At 43.4% G+C, this 19524-nt stretch overlaps 1 protein-coding gene across 1 annotated transcript in view; it reads left to right on the top strand.

The window, feature by feature from the left end:
• Positions 1 to 19524, top strand: part of CDH13 (cadherin 13) — a 567998-nt gene that overhangs the window by 547598 nt on the left and 876 nt on the right. Inside the window, exons 12-13 of the mRNA XM_058155303.1 lie at positions 5229 to 5459; positions 7709 to 7924. Of these exons, the coding sequence (XP_058011286.1) occupies positions 5229 to 5459; positions 7709 to 7924 (447 nt within the window). The remainder of the gene's footprint in view (positions 1 to 5228; positions 5460 to 7708; positions 7925 to 19524) is intronic.

The following is a 19524-nucleotide window of genomic DNA, read 5'->3' as shown; positions in this document are numbered from 1 at the left end:
TGTTCTCCCTGCAGATCAGATACTAGGGTAGAAATAGGCAGAGAGACTGTAGAAGCTGGACAATTCCACCTTAGTGGTGCATTTATTTGTCTGAAATGAATGAAATGTAACCATTGGGATCATTTATCATTCTGCAACCGTGAATTTGTTTCTGATCGTGTTTTCTCTGAATTTATTTTTTAATGTGTCACCGTACTTTTGGGACTATAAGAGTATAAGACGCTCCAAGGTTTAGTAGAGGAAAACGAGAAAAAAATAGTTTTTGACCTCCGCGTATTTGGTTTTTGCCCTCCCCGGCCCCCAGGAGCACTCTGCAGGCCCCACAAACCCTCTGCGCATCCCATTTTTGCAAAAAATGGGCCTGGTTTTGGCAAAAATGGGGCACATGGGGGAGGTTTCGGGAGGCCAAAAATAGCTGTGTTCGGTGTATAAGACGCATCAACATTTCCACCCTCTTTTGGAGGGTGGGGAAGTGTGTCTTATACTCCGAAAAGTACGGTAATTTTTCTTTCTTTCCAGCCTCCTAAAGTCATGCTGGGTGCATGGCTTTGGAGAGATTGAACCTGTTGGGGTTGGTTTCAAACCTGTTTCCCACCATTGTGAGCAGCTTTGCTGTAGCTACACAACACACAATGCCCCCAACAGGGGCACACAACACACAATTGCCCTCAGTTCACTAATCCATGATGCTTTGTTTGTTTCTGGCTTACCTTGAAAGGCAGACCCAATTCCGGGGCCCTGTAAACTAGGATTGATGGCTTGGTATGTCACTTGAACAGCCAGTTCTTCTTCAATCCAACAAATTACGGTTAAAAGTCCACAGCTTTGTGGATGGGTGAGCAAATATTTAATGATTGAGAGTGTCAGACCTGCCTCAATCTGAACCTCTAAGAAAGAACGATCCTCGATTCCATTTATGGAGAAAGGTACAGTTTACTAGAAGTCAAGTGGATTGCAGTAAATGCATAGCCGGGACTGAAACATTGCATGCCGAAATCTCCAAGGCTAACTCTTCCATCCCTTAGTTGCCTCCCATTACTGGGCCCCCATGTCCCATCAGATTCAACCAAGATGTTTTTAGAAGAGTCACATCAGGCATAGATTTGGTATGCAAACTGCATTACGTTGGTTGTCCTTGAAGACCATCTTGAAGAGATACAGTGAAGTTCTTTTTCCTCAAAGCATTCCCCCCTCCCATCCAGCCCCCACCCCCACCCCCTGAATTCATGGCAGCTGATACTGACTGGTTGCAAAACACAAGCATGAGGTGGCAGCTGACAGAGAGCCATAACATGGGCAGGGGTGAGTTTCACTTACCTTTACCACTGGTTCGCTGCATGTGCACACTCACTTCATGTGCGTGAGCTGTCCGCGAATGCAGCCAGCCTTCCACAAATGTGCTTTTCTCGCTCGAGCGCCTTCCGTGCATGCAGCCGGCCTCGAAAATGTGCCTAAATAGCATGACTTGGATCCAGGGTAAGGGTGTGGGCCCACCCACGATTTCTGCTACCAGTTCTCCTGAACCGGTGTGAACTGACTGAATACCATCTCTGAACATGGGAAGGGTGGGATTAAAGGTAGCCTTCATCTGTATGAACAAAACCATGGAAGATGAATTTCTTTCATTTTACACTCTGAGATGCTTATTAATCACTCTATGTTCAAGATAGCAACACCTCATAATTGGCAAGAAAATTCACTTTTGGTTCTCAGCGATCATGGAGAAGGAGACCTGGGTGTTGCACTTGGTCCATATATGGACTGTCGTGTAGTCTCTCGACCCAAAATATAGCTTCATGAAACATTGTTAAAATAAATCATGGCTCCAGGTGAACTGGGACACAAGCAGAACACGTGCCAAAATCTTTACCTTCAGCTTGAGGTCCTACAGTTGGTTCCTCCTCTCCAACCAAGAATGAGTCAGCATCATCTTGACGGTCATCTTTTTTATCGAGATGGAATCACCAACCTAGAAATAAGGAGAAAACTCCTGATAGCCAGAACAATTAATGAAATGGCTTGCCTTCAGAAGTTGTAGGTGCTCCATCACTGGAGGTTTTCAAGAAAAGATTGGACAACCCTTTGTCTTGGGTGGCATAAGGCCTCCTGAATGAGCAGGGAGTTGGACTAGAAGACCTCCAAAGTCCCTTCCAACTCTGTTATTCCATTAATCTGGTTGAAGTCTTGTTGCTTTTTTTGAACATGTTTGCAAGGCAGGACTTCAATCAATTCCTCCTCAGGCATGGCACTTCCTAGGGTTGTTTTTATTTCTCTTAAAAATCCCAGGATAACCTGGATTCCATATGGCTTTTAAGCAGTCATGGAGGAGGGAAAAACGGGTATTACATGAATCAGGAAGTTCTTGAGGGAATCACAAAATGAAAATCCCTGCATATCCCTCAGAGTAACATGAAATAATAATGTTCCTCCTTTGTTTGGAATGGAAGAATCATTACAAATGCTAGTAATTACTAGAAACAAATATGTGGTTTGTTGTTGCTGGCTTTACAGTTTCATTTTGGGAGCAGATGCTACCGAAAACACAGATGGTGGAAGAGACGGGGGGGGGGAAGAACAGGGAGAAATCACATTCTCACCTGTATGTGAGATAGCTAGGTCAACTTTGGAAAGGGACAAGAAGTTATTACCACCTGTCAATCTAAACAGAGGAAAGTGCTGGTCTTGAGTCTGCTCTCCAAAGATAAATGCTTAACTCAGAAAGTCTCAAAGCGCTACTCTGGGGAAATCTCTGCAAAAATGAAGCTAACAGTGAAACCGACCATGGATCAGTTACAGATAGTCCCCGACTTACAAACATAACTGGAACCAGATTTTTCATTGCTAAGCAAGGTGGTTTTTAAGCGAGTCTTGCCCAGTTTACAATTTTATTTTATTTTTAACCGGGGTTGTTAAGCAAATAATTTCACTTGAATGATTCGCACGGTTGTTCGATGAATCTGGTCTCAGCTGTTCTAGGAAGGCCCTGGCTAGGAACAAAGAGAGCCAAGACACGTGGCAAACCGCGGCAAAACTCAGCTTTATTCCCCACAAACAGTCTGGAGCCTCAGAATGCAACGAGTAGGAAATGAGTCCCATGCAAAGTCAGCACCTGAAGCGTTAGCCTCCTAGCGTTCTTTAAGTCCTCCAGGCCCCATCCTTGGGCTATCCAACTGGCCACGCCCATCAGGAACCACCAGCCGGCAGCTGGCAGAAGAGCTGATCGACGTCCATCCAGTGGCAGTGATCCTCTTTACCACCTGTAACGGCCCATCTGGTAGTGCATGGTTGCTGTGGAAGGCTGCTGGGCCCGATCAGCCGGGCATCGCAGAGCCAGCGGGGAACATCTCAGCTGATGGGTGCCATAAGGAATCGGAACACTACTGGTGCCTCAGTCATCGCTCCCATTGCTCCCACTGCATTCCCCATCCCCCAGGTAAGGCGAGCCCCAAGCCAGGGCTCAATAACTGGCTTCCCCCATTGACTTTGCTTGTCAGAAGCCAATTCGGAAGGTTGCACCTGGTGATCATGTGACCCCAGGAACCCTGGTGTCGGTTGCTAAGCCCCTGAATGTTGATCATGTGGCCATGGAAAGGCAGGAACATTTAGAAGTGTGAGGATCGGTTACAAGTCACTTTTTTCAGGGCCGTTATGTCTTCAAGTGGTTGCTAAATGAATGGTTGTATGTCATGGATTACCCCTATAGTTCTCTGCAGTGGAGATGCAGAAGGAAAAACTTGTTCAGTCCCTCGATTGATTACTAACATGATGGACCAGTTCCCATAATACCTGTTGTGTCCCACTCCTCCGCTGACGGCCGGGTCAGGGAAATCCGAATCAGGCGTGCCTCTGCAGCTCTGCCCAAAGTCCTAGCAAAGTCCTCAGAGCAGGCAGGAGACCAGTAAGTGACTTCAGCAAGATAAGTTCGACTTTGCCTGACTCAGAGACTGCCAGAAAGCAGATCCTTTATATAGGCCATGGGGTGTGGCTCCATGACTCAGCACTCATTAAGGCCTGCCCCTCCCTTCCTTCTGTTGCCTCCGCCTATCCAATCTTCTGATGCGAGGGTCACTCCAATCAGCTGTTGTTGGAAGTAAACTTTCCTCAGGCTCACATGCTGTGGAGGAGGGGGAGGGGTCTAGCTGCTCCGTTTGCCTGGGCATGGAGCCAGGGCTGGGGCCGGGGGATGCTCCCTCCTCTGCAGCCTGCTTGGGCATGGAGCCAGGGCTGGGACCGGGAGGTGCCCCCTCCTCTGCAGCTTGTCTGGGCATGGAGCCAGAACTGGGGCCGGGAGGCATACATTCCTCTGTGTTCGGGAGCAGATAAGCAGACCCCGGCTGCGGTGAGAGCGGACAAGACACAACAATACCAGGGGTGAAATGCTACCGGTTTGCTCCAGTTTGGGCGAACCAGTAGTGATAAAAACTACCAGTTCGGGTGAACCACTAGTAAAAAAAAAAAAAGCTAACAGTTCAGGCGGACCGGTAGTTTAAAAAAGCTACTGGTTCCTCTGAACCGATATTTCCTATGATCAGCTATGCAGTGGGGTTTAGCTTTCTAGCAAAGCTAGATCCTGCTGTCTAGCAAAGCTAAATTGCGCACCACAGCTGATTCCCCCACCCACCGCTGTTCTACTTACTTTCCCAAGCTTCCTTTTGGCACGTATTGCGCATGCGTGGTCAGTGAACCAGCAGCAAACCGGTTTGGATTTCACCAGTGCGTAATACGTAGAGAGCATCATTCAAGAGACAGGGTCTTATTTTCCATATCTGCCATGTTATATGATGTTCGAAAAGGCTCCTATCTAGTAGAGAACCTGGTTATAAGCCCAGCTTTATACAAAATATTGGAGGCTAATATGGAATCATTTGTTTGAATTCAACACTGGTTGAATAAGATTCATACCAGAGCAGACATGACTCAGAAAACTTGGTCTTCCAATTCTGATTCACATTCATTCTCCATTTTTGTGATTGATTGATTGATTGATTGATTGATTGATTGATGATTGATTGATTGGGATATTGATCATTAAAGAAAGAATGCTCTGGCTTTGCAAATAGGGCACCCAATGGATTCTTTTGAGTGTGTGTTTTTTTTTCTTTTCCCTCTCTGTTATGAAGCCTTAATGCATCTATTGCCTTGATGCACAAGTGCCTTGATCAAATCCTACAGGGAAACACGATATACATAAATAGAGCATTTGTAAATACCTTCTGCTTTTCCTGCAGGTAGCCCTCCAGCTACAGGTACTGGAACATTGCAGATTATCTTGGAGGATGTGAACGACAACGCCCCTTCTCTTTACCCAACGGTAGCCAGCGTCTGTGAAGATGCGAAGGATGTGAAAGTTGTCTTTGGTGCCTTAGATAAAGACATTCACCCCAAGCAAGAGCCCTTCAAATTTGAGTTGAGCAAGCAATCAGGTCAAGATAAAGTATGGAAGCTTACCAGAATTAACAGTAAGTCTATTAGAAACAGCCAAACTTTCAGCATTGGGTTGTCTTTCCCTTACAGTTGTCCTTTTCCCTGCATGTATAAATCAGGCTGGGTCCCATCTGTGTGAGCCACCACCTTCAAGGAGATCCATACCACATCCACAAAACCAAGATGGTGGCCATGATGTTACAAATGAAGTTCCACCTGCATGTGAGACACACCTAAGGAGCAGATGGAGCTTCAATTCCAACCTCGTGGCCATCATTTTGACCGTACTCTGAACATTTGCCCTTGAACAAATACATTTGATGGTTAGTCTGGTCCACCTAAATTCCATCTCATTCTATTTTTTTATTTTTAAAAACAAGAAAATATCCATGTTTTCCTATTCAACGTCCATTGCCTGACCATTTTACTTATAATCGAATTTGTCTAATGCTGTGTTTTTCAGCCTCGGCAATTTGAAGATGTATAGATTCAATTCCCAAAATTCTGCAGCCAACATGATCGCTGGAGGAATTCTGGGAGATGAAGTCCACACACCTTCAAGTTGCTGAAATTGAGAGACACTGGTCTAATTTGCGACTCCTTAGCGCCAATTTTTCGAATCGATGAACTGTTGTTCTCAACATAGTCTGTTTTGCGTACTTCTTCTCGAGGAGGGCCCATGACCTGCTACATTCAAAGGACACAACTTTTCTGTAAAATTGAGAAATTCAGGAATAAAGATTGGAAGGCCCCAGCCCCCAACTATCTCTTCCGTTTGCCCAAATCATCAAAATAAGCCACCGCTGCCAGAAGATGCTGTGGTCCCCAACAGTTCTAAAAAATTCTCTGCAGTGCAGCGGTCCATATCTGAGGTAGGTTTCAGCAAGTTCTGACCAGTGGTGGGTTCTAACCGGTGTTACCATAGGTTCGCTTCACGCATGCGCTTTGCATGCAATCCCGCTTTGCTTGCACGCACACCAAACATGCGCTACACACAAGTGCATTGAATTGCTGAACAGCTGAGGCATTGCAATCCGCTCTGCCACGCCTTTCAGCTGGGCTAAAAAAGAAGGAATAAAGGTAGGTATAGCACAGGAGCAGGCGGGAAGAACCAGATGATGGTCAGAGTGAACCAGTTCACTGTCACATCAACATCTCCACTACCAGCTCTCCTGAACCGGGGAGAACTGGTAGCAACACACCACTGGTTCTGACAGGTTTTGGAGCAGAATTTCTAGCAGAAATTTTGAGTAGTTCGGAGAACCAGTAAATACCCCCTCTGACTGGCCCCAGCCCCATCTATCTTCTGCCTCCCGAGTCCCAGCTGATCTGGAGGAAATGGGGATTTTGCAATAACCTTCCCCTGGAGTGGGGAGGGAATGAAGATTTTACAGTATCCTGCCACGCCTACCAAGCCACACCCACAGAACCGGTAGTAAAAAAATTTGAATCCCACCACTGGTACATATATTTTGTCATTTCTTCTACAGAAAATGAGTGTTGTGGGAGACTGAACTACACAATACATTGCAGTAATTCCAAACACTGAGGGATACCTGCTGGTTCTTCATCATAAAAAAAAAAATTACAGCTACAGACCCTCAATACTCATTTGGCTACTAGCTCAGTTACCTAAAGATGAAGTTTTAGGGGAGGGATACCCACAAAGAACCTAACCTTGGTTGCATGCAGGGTCGAAAGCATGTTGTAACGAGCAAAAAGAGATAGCCAAGGCTCTGATTTTTGCAAAGGTCTGAAACTTGTGAACAATTTGCACAGAGCTGGAAGCTCAGCATATCTTTCATGTGCATTTTATGAGTGCTGTGCAAAATTCTTAGAAGCCCTAATGTGTACAGAAAGACAGATGGAGCTGAGGGGTCCCTGTGGACACTTTCATGGCTGTGTTAAGCATTCGGAGTGTTTCACGGGTCTCATCTACTTATAAACCCTAAACTAACATTTTATGATAAGGCAATATTATTATCCTCCTATTGCAAATAAAAGAGGAGTTGGCACTAAGGGGTGTGCTGAAAATTTCCTTGGCTGGGATAATGTTTGACTTCTGGACCACCTGTCTTATAGTTGATTTTTTTTTTTTTTTACTGTTCCACTACATCAGGGTTTATATTTTATTTTTTTCAAACTTGGCAACGTGCTGCCTGGGGAATTCTGGAAGTTGTAGTCCACCCATCTTAAAGTTGCCAAGTTTGAAAAACACTTCGCTGCGGTGTCTTCTGCAAGATTTAAACTATCGCCCTAAATATAACTTCCTTACTTCCTGCAGATACCCACAGCCAAATTGCCGTGCCCCCGAATTTGAAGAAGGCCAATTATATCATCCCCATCTTGGTGACGGATCCTGGAACACCTCCTCTATCGAATAATATGGAACTAAAAATCCAGGTGTGCTCCTGCACGAAATACAAAGTTGACTGTAGCGGTTCGCCTACGTTTCACACCAGCACAGTTCTGATTTTCCTCTGGCTCTTCAGTTTATGCTGTAAGTTGTCTGATAGCTTCAAACTATATGGTGAGGTTCAGGGGTGGGCTTCAAAAATTTTAGAAAGAGGTTCTCTGCCTGGTTGCTGGGTAGGTGTGGCCATCATGGGCGTGGCCTAGTCAGCCTCCTGTACTATGTGGGGGGAGGCGTTTTTGCCCTCCCCGGGCTCTGGAGGTTTTCGTCGAGCCTCCCGGAGGGCAAAAATGGCCTCCCCAGGCTCCGGAGGCCCTCTAAAGGCTGGAAACAAGCCCGGTTCCAGCCTTCCTGAACTTCTGGTAGGCCTGTTTTTTGCCCTCCCCAAGCCTCTTTGCATGCCCTGCCCTTACCTGCATCCAAAACGGGCCATGTGGGAACTCCTGGGAGGGGCGGGAGCGGTAGGGCCATCCAGGAGTCGGATTTGGGGGTTCTCTGAACTGCACAGAATCTTAGCTAGAGGTTCTCCCGAACCCCTGCAAACCCTCAGCAGCCCCACCCCTGGTGAGGTTACCCTAAGCCAATTTAGTTCAATCTGAAAGGGATGGGAGGAGACTTTTGACTTTAGGATTGTCTCCTGGGCGTGAACAACCATTGCTGAGCAAAGTATGGGCCTCCTTTAGATCTTGTCTGAGGTTCTTGAGGTCCTCAGTGCTCTCTGAGCTTGGTTGTTGTCTTGCAGATATTTCATGATCCAACTAGGCAACATCATCAGTGTTAGAAGGGAGTAGGGTTTGCTCTCTGTGGAGTGCTCACCACCGAGTGCTTGGGTTTTAGATTTCAACCCGTGCAACCATGTCTTTTTTCTTGCCAGAGATCTGCTAAGACTACTAATCAGAAAAATGAATCAGCACAGCTATTCCTTACTTCTTATGCATATGTGAAAAGGGGATTTTTTAAAAAATGTTCAACAATATGAAAGGGATGAAAATGGAAGGAAGAGACAGTACCACCACTGGAAATGTTATCAGAGATAATCTTTATCTTTTTATATTAACTTTATAAAATGTTATCCAAGTAACATTTTTACTTGGACCTCTTGAAGCGGAGTAATTCCCTTAGTACCCCTTTTGAAACTTCTAATGCTGTGCAGTTTCTCTGTAGTTTCCTTCCCCCTTAAAATTTTTTTTTTCTTTTTTGAATTTCTTTTTCATATATATATATTTTGAATGAAGACAAGGGTGGCCAACTTCCTTGTTTTCTATTATCCAATGTGCCTTGTTTTCTATTATCCAATGTTCCATCACTCTGGAATTTTTCTGGATGTCAGTCAGTCCGTTGGTCTATCATCTGTCTGTCTCTCTGTCTGTCCATCCATGCATCCAGCCTATTATCCATCTGTCCATCCATCTGTCCATCTTTCTATCTGTCCAGGAATTCTTGGACTTTAATTTTTTCTTGAAAAGAAATGCTGAAAGGAGATTGCCCTTTATCAAACTGAAAGATGGGAGAAGGAGAAGGCAGGAAGGAGAAGGAAGAGGAGCGGTAAAGAAAGTAAAGGAGGAGAAAAGGAGAAGGAGCAGAAGAGGAGGAGGGGTAGAGAAGGAGGAAAAGGAGAAGGAGAACTTTCTGCTAGTATTCATCTAATGGGGCCCATTAGTCCAAAGTTCCGTCAGTGCTGAGTCCACTGGAAAAGCACAAGCAATAACAGCTAAAGATAGCTGTAATGTCTGCAGATTTTCTAAAGATATAATTAGTGAGTTCCAGAAGAAAGCATTAAGAGATTCAAGCCAGAGAACTAGCTAAGCAATTTAGTTTTCGGATTGTTGGGTTTTTTGGGTTTTGTTTTTTTGGGGTTTTTTATTTTTGCTACCCTGCCAAAATTTGCCATCTTCACATCTGGAATTTCTTTATTCCACACGCTGAACTTTCTTTTTTCTTTTTTTTACAACTGCCATTAAATTTCACAGAAATATCTCTTGCAGACCAAATATTTCTAGGAATAATCAAAGGTTATGATGCCATTAAAATGTGGGGGGGAAGTGGAGGGGGGAAACCTACTACAAGAGCTTTTGTGTGTATTGAACAGATGAGCTTCCCCATTGCTTTGGGCAAAGTTATAGGCTTAATATTTTTTTTTGCTGTACTGACAATTTAGTGAAATCCTTTCCGTTGCCTGCCTTGGCTCTTGGTGATTAGGTTTCACAAGTGCACTTCTATGTGGGAGGTAAAAGTAAAAGGGAGGGAGGAGGTATATATATATATATATATATATATATATATATATATATATATATATATATATATATATATATATATATATATATATATATATATATATATATATATATATATAGGTCTTTGGTTGTTCGGGTTTTCTCCGTGTAAAATTGGAAGTGTCTTGGCGGCGTTTCGGAAGTCTCATTCGTCATCTTCAGGCTTCAGCTTCGTGCTTCTGGGAGCAATGTGTGATCGCAGCTGTTTCTTCCTTTTAACTGCTAGTGGGGTTTGAACTGATTGGGTGGGAGCTTGGCTGTGCTCTGATTGGATGGGGGTTTTGTGCTCTGATTGGCTGGGGTGTGTCCTGTGTTGGTGGGGGCTTGGTTGTGCTCAGTCTAGTCTGTGCTGAAGGGGGATTTGAGCTGGTGAGCTGCATAGCTGTTGTTTGGCTTTGTGGTCGTGCTACATCTTCATAGTGGGTGTCAGTCTGCTGCATGTATGGATTGGAGGGGTTTGAAATGGCTAATGTTGCAGCTGCGGTCTGGCTTCTGGTCCTTGGTCGTGCTTCATGATCAGTGTGGGTTTGGGTCTGCTTTCTGGGTGGATGTGCGGTGGTGACATCCTGTGTGGACCTCGTGAGTGTGGGTCTGGTGTCATTCCTCGTGTTAGGGACTCGTTTGTCAATAAGGCGGGTTTCAAATGGCTGGTAGGCGGAGGTGTCATCTCGTTTGTTCATGCTGTGTGGGCGTTTTCTATCTCAATGGCTTCTCTGATTATTCTGTTGTTAAAGTGTTCAGTTTTGGCGATAGTTCTGGTCTTTTAAAGTCAATATCATGTCCTGTGACTTTAAAGTGTTGGACCAGGGAAGAAGTTAGTTCCTCTTTTTGAATGAGTTCTTGTGTTCTTCAATCGTGCACTTATTCTTCTGTTGGTTTGTCCAATGTATGTGGTGGGGCAGGCGGTGCATGGGATTTCATATACTCCTTGATTTTCTAACTCAATTTTGTCTTTGGGGTTTCTTAGGATGGTGGATATTTTTCTGTTTGTGCAGAATGCTGTCTTGATGTTGTGTTTGTGGAGGATCTTGCTGATTCTGTCTGTGGTGCCTTTTATATATGGGAGGAGGGCTGTGCCGTTTTCTTGTTCTCTGTCTTGGATTTTAGTGGGGGTTCTTTTGGATTAGCTTGGTAACCTTATTTCTTTGGAATCCATTGGATGTTAGTACGTTAGTGAGAGTGTCTAGTTCGGGTTTTAGGTGTTGTTCATCAGCTAAGCATTTTGTTCTGGAGATGAGTGTCTTGGCTACGGAGTTGATCTGTGCTGGGTGGTGGTGTGAGAGTGCGTGCAGATAGGGGTTTGTGTGTGTTTTCTTCTGGTAGATGGTGTGTCCTAGGGAGCCATTGGGTTTTCTGTAGACTAAGACACCCAGGAAGGGAAGTTGGTTATTAACTTCTGTTACCATGGTGAACTGTATTTTGGGGTGTAGGCTATTGAGGTGTGTGAGGAAGTTGTCAAGTTTTTCTTTCCCGTGTGGCCAGATTATGAAGGTGTCGTCTACATATCTGAGCCAGAGTTTGGGTTGTGATCAGATTTTTCTAGAGCTTGGGTTTCAAAGTGTTCCATGTAGAGATTGGCAATGACAGGTGAGAGGGTGATCCCATGGGTGCTCCTTCTACTTGTTTGTATTTTTGTCCATTATAGATGAAGTATGTGTTGGATAGGCAGTGGTTGGTCAGATCTAGGATGTGCTTGGGGGTTATATTTGTTTTGGATAGCTGTCAAGGCTTCTTTGATTGGCACTTGGGTGAAGAGGGATATGACATCAAAGCTCACGAGTAGGTCGCTGGGCTGTAAGTTTTGTTTCTTTATGATCTCTATGAACTGGAATGAGTTTTTTACGTGTGAGGCGATGGATTCTGCATAGGGCTGTAGTTGTTTGGCGAGAAATTTGGCTAGGTTTTGTAGAGGTGAGCCTATGGAGCTGACTATGGGTCTGAGTGGGGTTCCTTCTTTGTGTATCTTGGGGAGGCCATAGAGCTTAGGGCATCTGGATGATTTCTCTCTGGGAATGATTCTTTGTTGGATTTCTTCGCTGATGGGGGAGGCTTTTATTTTGGATCTAGTGGTTTTTTCTAGGTAGGTGGTGGGGTCTGTTTTTAGGGGCTTGTATATATATATTTGTTTTCTGAGGTTTTCACGGGTGTTTGTATGTAGGTCTTTGGTTGTTCGGGTTTTCTCCCGTGTAAAATTGGAAATGTCTTGGCAACGTTTCGACGAAGTCTCATTCATCATCTTCAGGCTTCAGCTTCGTGCTTCTGGGAGCAATGTGTGATCGCAGCTGTTAAAGGAAGAAACAGCTGCGATCACTGTTGCTCCAGCAACGTTGAAGCCTGAAGATGACGAATGAAACTTCGTCAGGCCAAGACACTCGCCAATTTTACACGGAGCAACAACTAAAGACCTATATATATATATATATATATATATATATATATATATATATATATATATATATATATATATATATATATATATATATATATATATATATATATATATATATATATATATATATATGCTTATTCTCACTTCTACATTTGTGTATGCACATTTTACAGTCTGAGGATACAGCCATGAGCAACTACTTTGGTAAGACAAAACATATTTTCATTTAAATGAGGCAATTATCTTCTCTACGATTGGAACATGTGCCTCTTCAGTAAGTCACCGAAATGATTTGTGGTTGGATTTTTCTTTTCTTTCTTTTTTTCTCTTTCTCTTTTTCCTTTCTTTTCCGTCTGGCTCTTCCTTCCTTCCTTCCTTTCTTTCTTTCTTTCTTTCTTTCTTTCTTTCTTTCCTTCCTTCCTTCCTTTCATTCTTTCCCTTTCTTTTCCTTTCCCTCTTTTTCTCTCATTCTCTTTCTTTCTCTCTCTCTCTCTTTTCTTTTCTTTTTTCTCTCTCTCTTTCTTTCCTTTCATCTTTTTCTTTCTTTTTTCTCCTTTTTTCTTTCTTTCTCTTCCTTCTTTCTTTTTTCATCAACCCCATTAAGTTTCTTTTTCAATAAATCACAATCATATCAAATGGACCAGAAATTTGAAAATACAGACCCTCTTTTGCAATTTCCTCAAGAGCTGCCTGGCATCTTTGTACCCTTGTCCCAAAGGGTTATCATTATATTTCTTTTCTTTGTTTTCCCCCTGCCCACCTCGGCCAGTCTGGCAGCCGCAGATGTGCCCTGAGAGCTGAAGCCAGTTATTAAGTGGGAAGTATCTGCTGTGCCGCTGGCCTTAACGATGACATCTCTAATACCATATATTAGACAGATGTCCTTTTTCTAGTCGATTCAGCTTTCCCGTCTTCGTTTTTTTTCCTGGAGAACCATTCTCATGACTCGGTTCATTTTGTTTATCTCTATCCATAATGTCTCTGGTTCGGCTAACACAGGGGTCAGCAACCTGCGGCTCTGGAGCCTCATGTGGCTCTTTCATCCCTCTACTTTGGCTCCCTGTTGCAAGTCAGCTCCACAATTGATAGGGCTTTCGGTTAGGATGGGTAGAGGAAAAAGGACGCCACACTAGGAGGAGACTCTATGGTGGGGGGAAACCAGACTTCCGGTCAGCATAGGAAAAAGGATGCCATGCTAGGAGAAGACTCTATGGTGTGGGAACCGGACTTCCGGTCGGCTCCAGAATTGAATGGGGGGCTTCCAGTTAGGCTTCCTTTGTGGCTCTTTGAGTGTTTAAGGTTGCTGACCCCTGGGCTAACATGACTGGACTTAGTGGGCTGGTTCAGTTCTCAGACAATCTTTGCTAGAGTTTCCAAGATAAGCCGAACGCCCCACCCTTGCATTTATGTCCGCCTAATCTGAAACCACAATGGATTCTACATGTAGGATAGATGTAGAGCTACTGCACATGAATGGCTGAGAAATATTTTTCTGGGAAGTCCTTGGTGTTCTCTGAGTTTGGATGTTGTCTTGAAGATGTTTCATTATCCAATGTCTGCAAGCAAACATCGAAGCTCAGAGAGCACCAAGGACCTACAGTTCAACACTCAGCTACAAATATTCTCTTCTACTAGTTGCAGCTGTGTCTACAGCTAGACACAAAGATGTTTTTTTTCCCCATGCCATCTCTCTGCTAAACAATTAATTCCCATAACATTGTCTTATGCTCTAGGATATCACACCATGTAGTAGGGTGGTGTTACTATTGTCCTTCTCATCCGTCCTATTACCTGTTCCTTCAGCATCTTATGGCGATCACTTTGTTGTTTGCATCTTATGATTTATGTTGATTGCTTTTATTTTGTATCCTATGACTATTCCTGAGTGTTGTATCTTATGATTTGTGATGATTGTATTTTTTCATTATTATGATCATGATTTATCACTTGTTGCTTGAATGTACACTGAGAGCTTGTGCACCAGAGACAAATTCCATGTGTGTCCAATTAATAAAGAATTCTATTCTATTTCTGTTCTGTTCTGTTCTATTCTTCTATTCCATTCTATTATTCTATTCTATTCTTATTCTTATTCTTATTCTTATTCTTCTATTCTTCCATTCTATTCTACTCCATTCTATTCTACTCTACTCTATTTTCTCTTCTCTCTTCTATTTTCCATTTTCTATTCTATTCTATTTTCTCTTCAATTCTCTTCTCTTCTATTTTCTCTTCCATATTCTCTATTCTGTTTTCCATTCCCCTATTCTATTCTGTTCTGTTCTGTTCTATTTTACTCTACTCTACTCTACTCTATTCTATTCTATTCTATTCTATTCTATTCTATTCTATTCTATTCTATTCTATTCTATTCTATTCTATAAATAGTTGTCTGGCTGTAATCTAAAGCTTCTTATCTGCTGTCTATTGGCTGTTCCAGGAGATGTGGACCATGGTCCATTTGCAGCCTGCTTTAAAGAGAAGGGCATGCCATTTTGAAATGAGCTGGATCACATGCATTACCTTAATCTTTTTGATCTGCTTGTGAAACATTACGGAAGCATGTTAGGTCCCTTCAGCAAGTAAGAGATCACTGCAGTCCATGGATTGCAGAGGTTATTTTCAGCCAGATCCTAATGAAAGCAGCAAACAGCATCTGCGGTCTCCAGAAAGAGCTGAGACAGGGTGAGGGAGGGGAGGGTGGGAAGTAGGCAGGATGTGCAGAGATGGCATAAATTGCGCAGGGCCTTCACTGAAATTAATTCATCAAACTAAGTGTGAAAGGCCTCAGGTGTGCCAGGGAGTTGCACAGCACAGAGATGCCAGGATGGTACCTGCAGATAAGCCTCAAAGATGTCCAGGTATTTAAGCACCTATTAATTTTCATCAGTCTTGCAGCTGAAATGGCAATTGGCAATAACCATTTGCCCTTTCTGGCAGCCCTCCTCCCCATTCCAGCAACGAACTCAAAATCCTAAGAGAGCACCGCATTTAATTTCTATTCTCAAAACAGCCTAATCCTCAAAACAGACTCCACCAACTGTTTTATTAACGAGAACATTGGTTTTCCTCTCTGTTGGGGTCTGTAGCATGGATGTCCAACCTTGGCCATGTTTATAGACTTGTGGACTTCAGAATTCCTCAGCCACCCCAGGAATTCTGGGAGTTGAAGTTCCACAAGTCTTAAAGTGGCCAAGGTTGGATGTCCTATGACCCATAGCATTTGCAGGAATGTGCTAGGCTGGAAAAGCCACGGTGGCTCACGTTTGAACAATCTCATTGAGCTACAATTCCCCAACAACTCTGGCCGTTGGCCTGTCCTGAAAAATCTTCCGGGAGTCATAGTTGAGGCCACAGTTCTTTGAGTGTATTTTATGTTGTGCGATGGGAAAACATTGTATGTCTCTGAGCTTCAAAGGGGCCATGACAAGCACAAACAGGGTAGAAGGTTTTGATGCTCCCGCATAGCTCCATTTCAGTGGAATTTTTACCAGAGATGGATCATAACCCATCTTAATCGAGTGTTGAGCTCAGTCCATGATGTTAAACTGAAATGAGCAAGTGTGATTCTCAGCTTAATTAGCACGGGGAGGGGGGGAATCTAGGTTTAATTTCAGGTATCAAGATTTCTTGCAGAGAATATTTGTGGAGGGGCTGTGCTGGAGAACGGAGAGGGGAAAAGAGATAGTAGTCAAATATGAAATGTCGGTTTCCCTATTTAGCCAAATGAAGCCATTTGGAACCATCAGTATGTTGTCTATGAATTGGCTCTAGAATCATCACATTTGCAGTAGATCTAATGAGAGCCAGCAGATAAATTAATCATGACTAAGCCGTTAGGACTACTCTAAATGCAACTAAAGGCATCAGAAAGCATCAAGAGAAACAGTTAGGATGGGGTATGAGTCCCAATTGCCTAAAATCTGTTGATTTCAAGGTTTAATCTCCAGTGCTGATAAGGTCTCAGGGTGAATTATTCTTCCATTTGCAAAAAAATAGTTTATAACTTTCTTAACTCTTGAATTATTCCCTAGTTTTTGGTGGGGAACTTGTTGACCTAGAGATGTTCCCAAACTGCAACTCAACTGTCCTCAGTTTCCCTACCCCAACATTAATCTGATGCCCCAAACTGGTACTGTGTTTGGGTGTGTAGATGGTGCAACACAAGGTCAACAAGCATTTGTGTAAGGATTCTATTTCATGTTGAGAATTAACATCCTTGAAATTAATGGATAAAAGGGTTGTGGTCTGCCAGCAGCCTGCGGACCTGGCAGTGGAGTCAGACAGTGAGGAGGCTGGGGAGGACAATGGGCCAGTCCTGGAGTCAGGAGAAGGCCCGGACAAGGGCTCTACATCAGAGGCAGAGATGGGGCCAGGGCCATCTGGGAGCAATGCACGGACTCCAGAGCCTCCAGAGGCGCACAGCGGAAAGGCAGAGGAACAGGAGGAGACTGTTCCTAGTGCATGCATGAGAAGAGCTTCCAGAAGGCAAGAGCAGCTGAAGCAAAAAGGACGACTCGGGAGTAAGGCCAGAAGATGATTGGCTACTCCCATAAGGCTTAAAAGAGCAGCAATGAGCCATTGGGTTCTTTGTAGGAAAGCAACGTTGATTTCCATGCTTCTTGTCAGTGTCTCTTGAACTTTGTGGGGGTTTTGCCCAGAAAAGCCTTTGGCAGGTTTCCAAAGACATCAAAGGTTGGTGATAAGGCCGATGGACTGGTTATTAAGAATTTTGTTTTGGACAAACTTATTTTAATAAAATAAGTTTGTTGAGGACTGAATTGTGTTTAGTAATCACTACTTGGGCCTTGATCACAACAAAAAGTGAGAAGTTATTATTGCTTTATTATGTCCCAAAAATAGAATGCTAGAACATGCATGTGTTTGTATGGATTGATATGTATATTTATGTATGTATGTATGTATGTATTCCACACAGATAGAAACATAGCAATAAACACATGGGGAAGATAAGTGTTTCTATGTGACAAAAATACTCGATCATACAGAAATATCACTATTATTTTGTAATCCTTTTTTTCAACTGAGCCTCAGTCATGAAAGCTGTACTTGAAAAGATTAAACTTTGGTACTTTCTATAGTATATATTTAAGAGAAAATGTTCAATGTTCCCTAATTTCACAGAACTAAATTATGTTTTGTGACAAGCTGTAGTTCTTTTTGAAGTAGCTTATTATGACAGATTTGTGACCGTAAAGCCATTTTCTGAATTCTTTTACAACAGTCTTTGGCTAAAATCATCCAATAATTCACAGACAATACTTTACTTGACAAATTTTGGCTGTTTCTTTGCTGGCAGGAAAAGCAAATAAAAATCACAAATCTGTCCCCTCAACTTTTCATTTTCTTTTTTAATCTAACCCAGTTTATCTTTTTGTCTTCCCGGGTGAAGCTATCTTGGTTAGTTTTCAATTTGGTGGAAAGGTTGGATCATTTTTCTTCCTTGCTCTGGCAACTTTTAGTTTTTAGGGATGCTTGGCTATGTGATGGAACCATAGTGTAAGACTTCAAGGAAGGGTGCAGAAATATCAGCCTGTGGGGTCTTTCTTAGTATTAGACTAGCAAGAAAGCAGCAGGAAATACAGAATTGTCTGTCTGCCTTCTCTTCTCCCCATAATTTTTGAATCTTTTGAATCTTTCTCCTTAAACCTCACTATTGGTCCTTTGGCAGTGGTGGAATTCAAACAATTTAACAACCGGCTCTCTGCCCTAATGACCGGCTGGATGGGCATGGCCAGGGTGTGTGACAAGCAGCACTCAGCGTCCTGCACCTCCTGGGAGCAAAAATGGGCCATGGGGGGGATGATGCACCCCCTGTGCCCCATTTTGGGCCTAGTAGGCCTCTCTGCAGCCTCCTGGGAGCAAAAACGAGCTGCAGGGGGACTCTTAGTAGAGGTGGGGTGGGGAGGGGCTGGGCCAGCCAGAAATTAAACTACCGGTTCTCCCGAACCGGCCGAATCTCACCATTGGGGAGAAAAAAGCATGTTGAATGGGGTAAACTTTTGGAATAAAAAAGAATCGGCTGTTAACTTGCATTTGCAATCTACTTCACTCCTCAGTAAAGGAGAAGCTCTATTTGATTTGACTCATAGCCCATCAAGGTTATCAAACAAATACTTTATTTTATTTTTATTCTGATCGGTTGTGTCTGATTTTCAGAAACTGCCTAGACAAATCTCATGGCAGTTTTCTTTGGCAAAGTTTTTCAAAAGTCGTTTGCCATTGCCTCCTTCTTAGGGGTGAGTGAGAGTGACTGGCCCAAGGTCAACCAACCGGCCTTGTGCCTATGATGCAGAGGTGGTATTCAGCCTGTTAACACCGGTTCAGATGAACCGGTAGTGGCGATCGCAGGTGGGCCTGTCCTGTCCACCCGCCTTGGCTCCAAGTCGTGCTATTTAGGCATGTTTTCAAGGCCAGGAGCATGCGTGGAAGGCGCATGAGCAAGCAAAGGTCATGTGCGGAAGACTGGGTGATATGCGCAGGCATGTACGAAGCGAGCTTGTGCACACGCACATGGCAAACCGGTGGTGAAGGTAAGTGAAACCTACCCCTGCTATGATGGGAACTAGAACTCACAATCTCCCAGTTTCTAGCCTGGTGCCTTAACCACTACACCCAACTGGTTCTCTATCTAAACACTAAGTTCCGTATGAACCACACAGGTCTGGATGTGAAACACATAAATCATGTAAAGCATAGAAAATCCAAGAATAGAATTCAAATCCTTTGCGTTTACATTTTTCTTTGTTTCCCGGCCTTTTTCCTTTTTCCTTTTTCCTTTTTTTAAATTTAAATGGCCGATGTAATTATGGGTGTTTTCTTGTCTACCCTTAAATCTTTATGATGAATTGCTCTGGCACGTGCGTAATTGAATGTAAATTGCTTAAGAGTCATGAGTGAGCCACCAAATAAACGTGCCTAAAGATTAGAGGAGGAATAAAATAAATACGGTCTTTAAACTTGCCCATATGCTTGCTAATAAACAATGTCATTGCTCATCA

The sequence above is a fragment of the Ahaetulla prasina genome, chromosome 12, assembly GCF_028640845.1.
Source record: "Ahaetulla prasina isolate Xishuangbanna chromosome 12, ASM2864084v1, whole genome shotgun sequence".
Taxonomy (NCBI): Eukaryota; Metazoa; Chordata; class Lepidosauria; order Squamata; family Colubridae; genus Ahaetulla; species Ahaetulla prasina.
Note: the sequence above shows the minus strand (reverse complement) of the source record. Positions and strands in the feature narration are given on the sequence as shown.